Source organism: Strongyloides ratti (genome assembly GCF_001040885.1).
Source record: "Strongyloides ratti genome assembly S_ratti_ED321, chromosome : 2".
Lineage (NCBI taxonomy): Eukaryota > Metazoa > Nematoda > Chromadorea > Rhabditida > Strongyloididae > Strongyloides > Strongyloides ratti.
Window position 1 is genome coordinate 5,669,004 of NC_037308.1, and position 14,276 is coordinate 5,683,279.

General features: G+C 22.0%; 6 protein-coding genes across 6 annotated transcripts; 2 read left to right on the plus strand and 4 right to left on the minus strand.

Annotated features, from left to right (window-relative positions):
• Positions 1-2,323: 2,323 nt before the first annotated feature.
• On the plus strand, positions 2,324-3,919 carry SRAE_2000179400 (Basic-leucine zipper domain-containing protein; the record flags this gene model as incomplete). Its single annotated transcript, XM_024652787.1, has 2 exons — positions 2,324-2,351; positions 2,403-3,919. 2 exons carry the CDS (start codon positions 2,324-2,326, stop codon positions 3,917-3,919), a joined length of 1,545 nt encoding a protein of 514 aa, XP_024506329.1.
• Positions 3,920-4,114: 195 nt separating this feature from the next.
• On the minus strand, positions 4,115-4,538 carry SRAE_2000179500 (Tax1-binding protein 3; the record flags this gene model as incomplete). Its single annotated transcript, XM_024652788.1, has 2 exons — positions 4,115-4,318; positions 4,356-4,538. The coding sequence occupies 2 exons, from the start codon at positions 4,536-4,538 to the stop codon at positions 4,115-4,117; spliced, it is 387 nt and encodes a 128-aa protein (XP_024506330.1).
• Positions 4,539-4,762: 224 nt separating this feature from the next.
• Positions 4,763-7,087, minus strand: SRAE_2000179600 (Nuclear pore complex protein Nup107; the record flags this gene model as incomplete). The annotated part of the gene is made up of 2 exons (XM_024652789.1): positions 4,763-6,963; positions 7,009-7,087. The coding sequence occupies 2 exons, from the start codon at positions 7,085-7,087 to the stop codon at positions 4,763-4,765; spliced, it is 2,280 nt and encodes a 759-aa protein (XP_024506331.1).
• A 402-nt stretch (positions 7,088-7,489) lies between these two features.
• SRAE_2000179700 (CMP-sialic acid transporter) lies at positions 7,490-8,573 on the minus strand (the record flags this gene model as incomplete). Its single annotated transcript, XM_024652790.1, has 2 exons — positions 7,490-8,074; positions 8,115-8,573. 2 exons carry the CDS (start codon positions 8,571-8,573, stop codon positions 7,490-7,492), a joined length of 1,044 nt encoding a protein of 347 aa, XP_024506332.1.
• A 2,304-nt stretch (positions 8,574-10,877) lies between these two features.
• SRAE_2000179800 (Hypothetical protein) lies at positions 10,878-12,727 on the plus strand (the record flags this gene model as incomplete). Its single annotated transcript, XM_024652791.1, has 3 exons — positions 10,878-11,004; positions 11,047-11,243; positions 11,294-12,727. The coding sequence occupies 3 exons, from the start codon at positions 10,878-10,880 to the stop codon at positions 12,725-12,727; spliced, it is 1,758 nt and encodes a 585-aa protein (XP_024506333.1).
• Positions 12,728-13,080: 353 nt separating this feature from the next.
• Positions 13,081-14,261, minus strand: SRAE_2000179900 (CMP-sialic acid transporter; the record flags this gene model as incomplete). Its single annotated transcript, XM_024652792.1, has 3 exons — positions 13,081-13,280; positions 13,329-13,695; positions 13,743-14,261. The coding sequence occupies 3 exons, from the start codon at positions 14,259-14,261 to the stop codon at positions 13,081-13,083; spliced, it is 1,086 nt and encodes a 361-aa protein (XP_024506334.1).
• Between the last annotated feature and the right edge of the window lie 15 nt (positions 14,262-14,276).

Consider the following 14,276-nt stretch of genomic DNA (forward strand, 5'->3'; position numbering starts at 1 on the left):
TTTTTTTTTTATTGTATTTTGTGGTTATATTTAAAAAAAATCAATTTGTCATATTTTGACTTTTGAATTGATATATCACTTTTCAGAAATATAATATTTACTCATATAAATATTCCTACAATATATATATTTTTGTCTACAAAATTTAACATTAGATGAATTAATTCTTTTCACTTTTTAAATAACTTAACTTCTTAAAATTAAATATTTTCCATTTTATTTTTTTTATATTCTATCCACTTGTCTATGTATAATAGAAATACAGTTTTAAAATTAATCGTGAAAATTATTTGCATTTTTAAAGTCAACTTTATGTACAGATTAAAGCTTTTTTTAATAAATAAGAATATAGTAATAGAAAAAAATTTATTTTTTTTTTTTAATTTTTATAATTTATATAAATATGCCTTACTATTCATAAAAATTTTTTTTTTATTTTTGAAAATTTTCTAATATTATAATGTTAAATAAATTGATATTTAACTACAAATTAAAAAAAAAATCATTATTCTTTATATTTTTGATAAAACATACTTTTCAATAAAATAATTTACACTCTTTTATTATTTAAAATTATAACATTTGATATTAAATAGATAAGACAATAAGATATAACATTAAATAATATATTAAATTTTTCTAAAACTTTCTTAAGTAGAAAAAAAAATGATAATGATAAGTCTAAATATATAAATACTCAATAAAATTAAAAATTTGATGTTTTTGTATGTAATAAAAATATTAATAATGTATTTTTACGTTAAAGTAAATTACATTTCAATTAATAATATAAATCTTACCATTATGACTTTAATATTTATTATCATTAATCTTCTCACTAAATGATATTTTAACTAATATTTAGAACATGGTCTCCAATTAATTATCTTTAATCATCAATTAAAAATTAAAATATGCTATATCATTATTTAACATGTTTTAGCGTCATTACCAATTTACTATGATTGTTGATCCTTTTAATTTAATTGAAATAGTTATTTAACAAACTAAAATTCACTTTACCTTTGACGTAAAAAGAAAAAAAAATAATTGTAATATTTTACGTATCAGAAAAATATTAATATATTATTATTATTATATGTCACAAAAATTTTTTTTAAATCAATCCACATATAATTTAATATCAAAAAGAATTTTTTTATTTTTAAATAATTTATCAAAATTTTTATTGCATACATTTTTGATTTATAGTTAAACTATTTTTATTATGATAGAAATTTTAAAACTAATTTGTGTAAATAAATGTTTCTAAAAATATTTATATAAAAAAAATTACTAATTTTAATCTATGATACTTTTTTAACTTACCATTTAAATTATTCAACTTAATATTCAATAGAATGTATTGATAAATAATTTTTGATAATATGAATCTTCCTACTTTTAATCGATTAGAAGGTTCACTTGCACGTTATACAGGTATAACTAACTATAAACATGATTTTGATAATTTTTTTGATTGTCTGCACAGTCATATGTATATTTAAAGAAAAAATTTCTCATTACTTATTGTTTACATTTTTCTACAAAGCTTAAAACTCAAATATGTTTTTTTTTTGTTTTTAACGAAAACAATTTAAATCTATATTTAAATATCCAATAAATTTTTAATCAAATTAATTTTGATTAACAATATATATATATATAAATATATATATATATATATATATATATATATATTAATCAATTTTATAAACAATATAAAAAAAAATTTTATGAAAATTAAATTGTGAAATTATTTATAAAATAATGATTTTTTTTAAATCCTACTTTTGATACATTTTTAATGCAAAATTATATTTATCCTATACATAAAAAATATTTATCTTAAAGCACAGCGTTAAATTTACTTTTTTAATCAAAATTATAATCATAGTCTTCTACTTATTATTTTTAAGAATCAAATACAGATTATCCGAAAGTTTTTATATGGATTCGTATTATCTCCTTTCATGTTATTGGTTTTATTTCAGTTATTTTGTGGATATTAAAGATTTTACGAATTCAAAAACTATTAATATTTAATATTACTTTAAAAAAGAAATGGTTTTTAAGGAAACAAAATATTAAACTAATACTATATAAAAATTCTAATATTTTTAAAACCATCAATTTCTACCAGTGTATCAACTCAATTTATGAATAAGATAATATAGGATATAAAGAAAATTTCTTATATTTTGGTGGAATTTATAAAATAATTTTACTAAAAAAAAAACTCCATTAACATTGATCTCTAATTATTTTTTCTAATTATTATTTTTTTTTTTTATTATTCATTAAAAAAAATAAATTTGATAATATGGCATTTCAAGATACCATTACAAAAGGTAAACAGATACCATCACGTTTAACAACAATGCCAGATCCTATAAGTTTAGAAACACCAAAAATTTTTGATGGAATGTCACCAAATATAGGATTTGGTGCTAATAATTTATCATCAGCAATACTAAACATCAGTCCAAAATCTGCATCAGAAATATATGATATTATGCGAATAAATCCTTTTGATATAACATTTAAAGAAGAAAATCAAAAAGTAAATAGAAGTCCTGAAGAATTAAATAAACAAGGATTAATACCAAATCCAGGTACTAATATTACTTATTCACCATCTATAACATTTCTTAAAACATCTAAAAATAATACAACAACATTGTCACCTGGTGTAAATAATGTACTTCAATTTTTAAAAGGTACATGCTCAGAGAATAATTTTTTAAAAAATGATAGTCCAGATATTTTACAATTAGCGGCTAAGATAAAAGAAAGTCAGGATAGGCAATTTTTAATAGAATCGACGACAGGAAATGACTCAGCTACACTTATACCAAAAACGGCAGATGTAATTGAAAGTTTCTTAGAGTATGAATTTAAAAGAAATAACCAAGCAGCAATGTTACATAAACTAAGTAATAATAATTCTGGAATTATTAATGCTACACAAAATATAAGTAGTGCTAAAAATTTAACTAATTTTACATTAAATACTTTTAATAATAATCCTGGACCATCAAATTCTACTGATAATTCTTTAACATTCTCATTATCAAATAAAAGTAGTGAAAATATTACACTTAATAATAGTAATAGTTTTTCACAATCATATAACCCAACATTTGGAATAATAGATTCATCAACAGGACAAAATGATACAAATGAGCAACTATTAAATCTCAGTACAAGTAAGGTCTCTCAACCGGATAATTTTATTAAAAATACTAATTCACAATCTTATATTTCATTACCGGTTAAAAAAGAGAATATTGATGGTAGTGTCCATAATACTTGTCAATGGAATCAACAAGGAGGAATTCAATCTATTCAAAAACCATCAATACAAACACTTTGCCCTGCATCAGAGGCTTCATCTTTTAATAATAGCATGGGTTCCTCAACTAATTCAAATATAGATTATTATCCTTCTTCTGTTAATTCTGAAAAATCTGAAAAATCTACAGCATCCACTTCATCAAATTCTATCAATAGTTCATCCAAAAAACAATCAATTTCAGGTACAACAAATAATTCTCAAAACCCTCCATCAAATGCACCTAGAGGACGTGGCCGAAGATCAACAACATCAGATTTACCACCAGATGAAAGACGAAATACGATACTTGAAAGAAATAAAGCTGCAGCTGTTCGATATCGTAAAAGAAAAAAAGAGGAACATGATGAAATGTTAAGTAAAGTTACAAATATTGAAAAAGAAAAAAATAAATTAATGACACAAAATGCTCTTTTAGTTCAAGAGAATGAAAAATTAAAAGCACTTTTGAATGCAAAAAATGCACAATGTGTATGTCAAGCAAAAACTTTACTTCCCGTTATGAATAATCATCAACAAATTGATCATATCATGAATAATTATATAAATCTGGGAGGTCAATAATATATAAAATGTTGAAATAATTTCTTTTTTTTCATTCTACGGATAGTTTAAATTTTAAAACATAAACATTAAAAACAGATGAATTAAATTTATATTTTTTTCAGTTAAAATAGATTTGTTTGTTATATTAAATATTAACATTTTTTTAGTAATATTAGGTTATTGTAGATTTTTAAATTTTAATAAATTTCATTTTTATACTTTTGACTGTGATTCAAGATTTCCAATATGATTTCTGGCAACAAGTATATTAAGAACAGGATATTTTTTAATATATTTAACAGCTTTTTCATGTGTTATCATAGTAAAGTCATGTCCATTAACTTGTAATATTTTATCGTGTTGACGAAGACCAGATTTCTGAGCAACATTAGCATCAATTGATGTAATGTAAATTCCCTAAATTATATTTTAAAGAATTATCAGATTAACATACGTTATCTGGGTATTTAAAAGGTGATAAACTAGGATCTTGGTCAATTCCACCACCTATTTTTAAACCAACTTTATAAGAAATTTCATTATCGGAGGTTGATATTATTTCTTTTCTCAATTCAACTGCAATTGAAAGACATTCTAATGGTTGACCAGGAGTATGAAAAAATGCAGAAATATCCATAATGAAAAGTAATAATTTAAGATAACTGTTTTGATAGTGTCATAAGAAATAATCGATGGAAAATTAAATAAGGTCAGTGGTACCTCTTACCAATTGACAAGTAAGAAAAGTGTAGTATTATACACATGAGTCATTATTATTTTTCAAAATAAACAATCTTATCTTATATTTTTTTATACATATAAAAAAAGTAAAAACAAAAATCGAATAATTTCAATTGTATTTTATTCTTTAAAAATATCTGGTAATGAACCAACATAATTACGGGCACTTCTAAAAAGGTCTTCTCGATCTTCGATATCAAGTTCTTTTATAAATTGCCGTTTACTTTCAGTAAGTTTATGTAAAATGGTAATTGTACCATTATAATCGTTACTAACAATATGACATTCCAATAACATTTTGAATGTTCGATACAGACAGATACTGCGTATTTTTTTTAATTCATCTACACGTGAGTTATCATTAATTCTTGAAGTAAACCATCCTTTTGGAAAATTTAAAGCCATATTAACTTCATTGATAAAAATATCTTTTGCTCTTGATGATTCTTCTTTCCACTTAGCAGTTTCTGTTTCAAATTCAAAAAGTTCTCTTTGGTAATTTTCTCTATCTACAAAAGATAACTTTGACAAATCTTCATTTGATAGTTTTTCAAAGGTACCACAAGTTTTTTCAAAACAATCACTCCAATATTGATATTTTGTACAAATGCTATCAAAAAGTTTAAATGAAAGAAATTCCAAATTGATGTCATCATTTTTTTCTTTATTATCAAGTTTAATATTTAATTTTTCAATATCATAAACGATGTTATCAGGTAGAGCTTTCAGTACTTTTTCCCAGTAAAAATCTTTCTTGTTTATTAATAGCCAACGTAACAATTTGCAACCTTCTTCAAGAGCCTCCACTAATGTATCATTTCCTCCATCAAGAAGCCACAACCATGATGTAATTTTATTTTCTATATCTGTATCACTTAAGGAAGAGTCAAAAGAATTATCAGTTTTATTGCAAAGAAGAAGACAAATAGTTCTTGTATCCATTCCATACTTCTTGCAATATTTAAGAAGAATTTTACGATCATCTTCATTTGCAATTTCACTTAAAAACAGTTTCGCTTCTTCTTCTTGTATATCACATGATAATGTGCTTAAATAATAAGGAATGTATTTATTTTCTTTTAAATCTTTTAAGATATCAATATATGAAGAAATAATCTCATCCGCCATCTTTAAATCCATTTCTATATCGAATTTCTTGAATAAAATTGCTAAGTTTGCATACATTCTTACCGTATTTGGATGTATTAATTTTCCAAGTGTAACTTTTCCACTTTTGCTGTCTTTAATTTTTCCATACATAAATTCTATACATTTTGAAAATTGTTCCGTCACAATATATTTTACAAGGCCATAGTAGTCATCGATATCATTTTTTTCTAAACTTTCAAAAATAGAATCAACTGTCATAGCTTTTTCAACATTTCTTTTTAGTTTACTTTTATAACCAAAATTGATTTCTAAAGCTTCATCAAAACGAGCATCAACGGCTGTTGATAATAATGACCATAATTTATCATTAAAAGTTGTTGAATATTTAAGTAGTGATTTAAGTTCACCTGAAACAGACGCAAAAAGAACTTTATCCATATCTGTATAAGTAGAAAAATCCTTGTCAAGGAAACTTTGTGCAACAAATTTGGTAAAATCTCTAGATTTAAAAGAAGAAAGAAATTTTAATTGTTTACTTTCAGAAGAAGAAAGTGTAGGATCTTGTACATATTTTTTAACTTTTAATAATGAATGCATACATGCAAATTTAGTTTGTATTACCAATTGTAATGCTTCATCAATTCTACCACACCGTATAAAACCAACAATTAATTTAATCATATCTTGAATGTTTTCTAAATCTTTACTATTTAAAAATAAACCATCATTTTTAAAACGAAGATCTGTTGACAATGAAGTAATTGGTTTTTGACCATTTTTAACTTCCAATATTGTATTTCCAAGTACATTATCTAATTTTATCATTTGATCAAGTAAATTAAGACCACTGGCAAAGCCATCCAATGTATCTTCTGCAACAGATTCCGACCATTTTAATAAAGTAAATAATGTTCTAAATTCAGGATTGTTGAAAAGTAAATCATCTCTTACAGAATTGGATGATTTTTCATTAGCATTAACATATTCATCGACATCAAAACATTGTAAAAATAAACCATATATATTCCTTTCCACAACAAGTTGATCAATTGTATCATTCATGAACTTTGATATAGTTTGACTTGTAATTGGACGATTAATTAAAACAGAAACAAGTTTATTCAAAGCTTCATGTAACTGTGAAACCGAAATTTTAAAATTTTTTGAATTTTCAAGAAACATACAACTATCACGAATAATTACATGATTAACTATAAAAAATTTTTAACTAAAAAAATGAAAGTTACTTTACTTACTTGTATGCACCAAATCTTTTTCTGGCATTAATGAATATGTTGAGGAAGTTAGCATTAAAGATGTATCAAGTGAATCCATATTTTATTGTTTTTGTGTTAAAAAATTATATTTGTCTAAGAGAAAGATTTTGAATGAAAATAATAGAAAAAAAAAGTAATGAAGATGCACAATAAATGTCAATTTATTCCCACAAACTCACTTTTCCAAATGTATTCGCTGTAAAAGAGTTTGAAATTAATTTAAAACTAATAAGAAATATTTTTTTTAAGTAAATAATGGATTTTAAAAAAAATAAAAAAAATATCCAGAAATTTCTTTATTTTATAATTAATAATATTACAATTTAAAAATTCTATATAAAAAGATTAATTTTAATGATAGAATAAATAGTGTATGGTAAATCCAACTTAACAAAATAAAATTTTGATAATATGGGAAATGAATATCTGGAGGCAAATTATTGTATTTTTTTATATATTGTTATGTAACTAAGTTATAAGTTATTATACTTATAACAACAATTGTGAAACTTATAACAAAAGTCAATGACAAAGGAGAATTAAAAAGGAAAACGGATACTGATGCAACTAAAGCAATTGTTACAGTTGAAGCAAAACATTTATAAAGACTATTTAAATATTTTACTATCAAGGAAGTATAAATACCACCTATAGATAATACAAATGTTGCTAACCAAACAACAACAGTAAAACCATGAAAAATGCCTTTATCAACAATATTATCAATATTTTTTGATACCATACAAATGATAGCAGCAATAAGTCCCCATGTATAAAGTTGAATACTTCGAAGCCACAATGAAGATTGTGATCCATTTTTTAACATTTTTTCAAAATAAACAGAAGCAAATCCAGTAAGTATACTAATAGCAATAACTGAAACTAATCCAATTATTACTGTTTTATTTATTTCTTCCCCAAATGGTGATATTATTATACCGAGAAAGATAAGAAAAATACAAATCCATCTTTTAATTGACTGATTTTTCTTTAAAAAAATAACCATAAATAGTGCAGATGATACAATTTTTAGTTGACATGTTACCTAAAATATTATCTAATAAAATGGAAAAATTAAAATTTACTTGATAAATACCAGGTGATAAATTTTGTGCAGCAATTATTTCAAGATTATTTTGAATTATAAAACAAACAGCTGGAGGACTAATTTTTAAAAAATCAATTGGTTTCATTAATATTTCATTATAAAGGCCAGAAAAAAATTTCTTAATATTATAATTTTGTTCTCTAAAATATAATAAATACACAAGAAAAAGTTTAAAAATTTCACAAAAAACTGGTACAACAGCAGAAAAAAATTTATCCTCTTCTTTTACATTAACAACAGTATATTTAATAAGTATATTATAAGATCCCCAGCAAGCAACAATTCCAATAATTATATAGATTTTAAAAATAACAGAAGTTTCCAATTCATTAATTTTTTCTAAATCTTTATCCTTATCCTGATCCACATTAATAGTAATTTCTTTAGTATTTTTGCCATCTTTAATTGGTTTTATTTTTTTAACATGAGATCCCATAATAAATGTTTTAATAAAATTATGATTGCTAATATTTGATTAAATGGAAATTCACAATAAGAATATAAATCAAGAAAGTTAGCTGATCTAAAACAAGATATTAATATACAACATTTTGCAATTTTTTTAGAGTAATTTTAATGCTTTATGCTGGAATATATTAGGTATCTTTTAACTAGTTATAAGCATGACAATATTACGCATCAGTTTTATAATTGCGTTGTTACCAAGAAGTGATTTAATTCTTGTTTTGAAATGCTTTATACCTTTTATTAAAAATAAATATGTTTATCCAAATTAATCTCTAAAATATTACTTTAAATTGTATAGATGATAAATGTTTAAAAAGAATGATCATTTTTATGGTATAATTTTTGCATTACACATTTGTGCTACATTTGTTAATTTAGAAAGAAAAAAATAGTAAGACCAACAAATTTATCATAAAATTATTTTTTTTTTGACACAATATAACAAAAAATTAAAGAAAGAGGAGGATTTTTTTTTATTTGAATTAAAAATAATAAACTTATGAATAGAAAAAAAAATCCAGATAAAAATATATTAATCATTTTAAAAGAAATCATTATTATAGTGATTAAAATAACAAGCAAATAAAAATTTTTTTTAAAGAAAACTATTAGAATATAAATATTTAAAAATATACAATTTCCTTATGTATTTTTTTTATTATTTCTTTTTTTATGTATATATATATATTCATATTAAATATAAAAATACAAATATTATTATTATGTATTTAGATAAAATTTTAAACTTACTACATTCAAATTTTAAAAATACTCCTGTAATAGCTTATAATAGAACAAACTCTTTGTTAGTAAACTTGATCTGGTACGTTATTACGATAAGTTTGTAGATAGAATAATATCAGGTTCATACAAATTATCTTCAAATATTAATATTAATTGGTTATTAAAGAATATAAGCTTTTTTATGTATTAAATATACATTTTTTAAATTTTATCTTTCATTAAACCTTAAAGTATAATAAAGCATATGAATTTTGTTTTAATAAACGTATCAAAGTTTTATGTAAACTGCACAAAACACTTATTTTAAGATAACTGTTTCAGGTAATATTGTATTTTTTTTTTTTGCGCATTTTTAATATTTAGTATAATTTATGTCTGGAGGGCATAAATGTATAATAATCATTATGTTATTTGAACAAGTTTGATTTAAGGACAGACATAAATAATTCATTATATCTTCGTTAAATGGTTCTTGTTTTAGATAAAGAAAAAATTTCTTTTTTTTTTTTAATAAATAAATGTACTACACAAAATATGTTTCATATTAAAGATAAATTTAAATAAATAATATATTTAATTATGTACCATATTTGCAAATTTGATCAGATAAAAAAATTAAAAAATACAAATAGTATATATTTTATAATCTACTTAAAATTTTGTACCAGTAACTTTTTAAATAAATATAATACATATTAATTTTTTTTTTAAATTAAGTCATTTTAACTTTGAACTTAAGATTAATCTTTATAAAAAAACTAATTTATACGATAATTAATAAATTTAAATATCTATTTTTTCAACAAAATTTATTATATCAATATTTTCAAAAATATTATTAGTTTTTCTCTTTAAAAAAATATTTGAAACTTTTTTCTTAACAACATTAATTATCAAAATAAACAAGCAAAGTATAAATATAAGCTCTACTAAAATATACAATAAAAAAATTGTTAATCAAAGTATTAAAAGTTGATTTATATTATTGAAAATCAAGATACATTCATTGTTTAAAAACATCTATAAAATTAACCATTGAGTTATAAAATAATATGATGAATAAAAATGTTTAACAAATTACTGTATATAAACATTTTGTTGATATTATTTTACAAAATATTTATACTTATATATTTACATCAAAATTTAAAAAAAAAAAATAAAATTTACCATTTTTTTTTGTTATAAATATTGTTTATTTGATTATCCAAATAAAAAAATCTTTTAATAAGATGAAAATTGAATATAAAATGTTATTTCAAAAAATTATAAAGTATTGTATATATTAGATATTACCTTAAGGTATATAAGAATTATATTCAAAAGTACAAGACAATAGATTTTCTTTAAAATAATTTTAAATGTAATGTGTAAATTTATGTATAAAAATTAATAAGCTTATAACATGCATATATTATATTAATGTCATCTTTTTTTTATTTTAACTTTATCGAAAATGATTTTAATTATAGATTATCCAATTTTATTGTTATAATTTATTTTTTTTTAGAAAAAAAATTTTAATATTATGGATAGAAGTACTAATGATAGTGCGGATTTGTTAGAACAATATGTGGGAAATAAATTCAATACTCTTGTACCAGATATTGCTATTCTCGATCCAAAAACTGTTACTTTAAAAGATGTCTATACTAGTAAGTTTGGATTATTTAATTTTAATAATTTTTTTTTTGTAGAATTTAGAAATTTTAACAATAAGTTAAAAAATTTGACTGTTGAAAAGGAATTTGAATTAAAAAAAATTCAAGTAAAAAAAAAGTATCTTGATATGAGTGTTATGTTAGGGAAAGAAGAGTTAGAATTAAAAGCTAAAGAATTAGATGAAAAAAGATATTCTGCACAGAAATTACTTGATTTATTAATTAGCTTAAAGGTAAATTTCAACTTTCTCATCTTTAATTCTTTTTTCATTAATTATTTTAGAATGCTTCAAACAATAATAATATGAATAAGACATATGCTGAGTTGACTAATTCATATCAGGATTTGAAAGACACAATTTTATGGTCAGAAGAAACTTGTGAAAGTTCAAGAACTAATTATGAAAATGTTAAGTTAAAGAACAAAAAAAATCTTTTAAAAAGTGATGTTGAACAATTAAGAAGTAGACTGAAGCATGTAAAGAATGAAGTTTATAAGCAAGATAAAAATAATATTTATAAATGGATTATAGAAATGTGTTCTTTATCAATTGAAGAAAAAAAACTTTATAGTACATTAGAGAAACGTAAAAATGAAAATACTCGATTAACGGATAAAAATCCAAACAATTCTTTGAATGAATCTGTACTACCACTTTCTGGTTCACAATTATCAGTAAAATCAAACTTTTTAATTTGTAAGAATGATAATGCTTTCAACAAAAATAATGACAATGAGTCAGATCGTTTTTCTTCTGTATCATCAGTAAAAGAAGAGGAAAATAATTTGACACAAAATTTATATAATAGTAAAGGATCATCAATGGAACATATAAATGAGATTAACAAGCTTTTAAATGATTCACTTGCTCCTTCACAATGTTCTATATTATCATCAGAGATGTCTGATATATGTTCAAATAGAAGTAATGACGACATTATGGATTTTATGCCAACAAATTCAGATAATTCTCAAGTAAAATCTAAACTAGTTAATTTTAATTCTAGTAAATCTTCTAATCGTCGAATAGATGATTACATTAAATATATTGAAGAGAACTCAAAAGATTTTAATTTTGACAATTTATCAGATGTTTCTGACATAAACTCATTCAAACACAATGAAATGCCTAAAGATTTTTCAAATCTAGGTATCACTAATTTATTCACTCCTGATCAAAAAGAAAGAAGTTACGAAATAGATTTACCGAACAAAGAAATTAAACCTGCTGACGAAACCGAAACACCGAAATGTTCTAATATCATAAATAACACCATAGGTGGTGACTTTATCAATGACGAAGAAAATTCTGATATAAATGTTGAGAAAAAAAGTGATGAAGTTTCAAGAACAGTTATTTTTAATGATGATATTGATATTATGGAAATATCTAAACAAAATTTATCAAATGAAGACTTTACTATAGTTAGTAATTTGAATGAAAATCTTGATGCTGACAATTTTAATGATGATGAAATTTGTTTTCCTGACGATGAAGGTATTTTTAATTTTTTAAATGCTACTAATCCTATTATAAATGAAAGCGGTAATAGTGATGTAGATATAGATGATGGTTTTAATTTTGATCTTAATATGTTGGATGGTCCTTTAAGTGAAAATGATTCAGAACCAATGAATGATAATATTTTTGATAATGTGATCAGTAAAAATAATACTGGTTCCAATGAATTTGATAGTCTTTTTGATTTCAAATAGTGTTAATAGTTATTAAAAAATTTAGATATTATATTGTATTATACTGTAATAATTTTTCTAAAAAATAATTATCACTATAAAAAATATGTGTTTTTTTTAATATTATTTTTAAAAAGAAAATTTTACAAAATATTTTGTCACATATTATTAAAATAAAATATCTTTATTTACAACAATATTCTTTGTAACCATTTATTTGTAAAGAATATTTTATAATAATACAAGGAATTTTTTTTTGCTTATAAATTAAAATTAATTGCCATTATTTATAAATAAAATAATTGACTTGACAAATAAGTTAGTAACATTGTTTTTAAATATTAATTTGATAAAAAGTAATTGAATTGAATAGCTTAACTAAATTTATTATATGCAATAATTGAACTTATTGTTGTACATGAACCTATAATGAATAAGAAAGATATTTGAAAATTTGTGAAAATTATAACAGAAACTATTGTTACAACAATAATTGTACTTGCTGCTGCAAAAGATTTTTGAATATTGTCAAGATATTTCATTATTAATGAAATGTAAATTCCACCAATTGCTGCTAAACATACAGCAATCCAAACTTTAAAATTAAATCCATGTAAAATACCTTTATCATAAACCTGAGATCCTTTATCAATTAAAATCCAAGTAAAAGAAGCTGGTATACCCCAAAAATATAATTGAATATTTCTTATCCATAAACTATTTTGTGAACCATCTTTAAGCATCTTTTCAAAATATACACCAGCAAAACCAGCAACAACACAAACTATTACAATAGAAATTAACCCAATTATTGGATTTTCATTTTCATCAACTTTTGTTGAAGTATTTTTTTGCATATTTCCTACTTGAACAATAGCAATACCAATAAAACAAAATATAATACATATCCATTTTTTTGTTGAAATTTTTTTTTTTAAAAACATAACCATAAATATGGCTGTTGAAACTATTTTTAATTGTGATGTAACCTAAAGAAATATATATATATTTTAATTATTATAATTAATAAATATACCTGAAAAACACCGGCTGGTAAATTTTTCATTGCAATAATATCTAAATTATTTTGTATAATGTAACATAATGCCGGAGGACTTAATTTTAATAATTCTTTTGGTTTTTTTAATAAATTATTATTAATATAACGAAAAAATTTTTTTGGTTCCATTCCAACTTCATTGAAAAGCATTAAAAAACAAATAATAATTTTTACTATTTCACTAAAAAATGGAATAGCACATGAAAAATATAAATCTTCTTGTGAGACATTTGTTTGAGTATATTTTATTAATAATGTATATGAACTCCATATAGCAATCATTGAAGTTACAACATAAAATTTAAACCATAATGAAGAGGTTGGTTCTACTATTGATGGTCGTATTGTAGGAATTGAATTTTTATTTAATTCCAAATCGACATCTTCAGGTTCTAGTGATGTAATAGAAAAATCTGTATTTATAGTTATATTATCATTATCATTTTCTGATGATTGAAGTGGTTTCAATGAATTGCCATTTGTCTTTGATTCCATAGATCTAAAATTAAA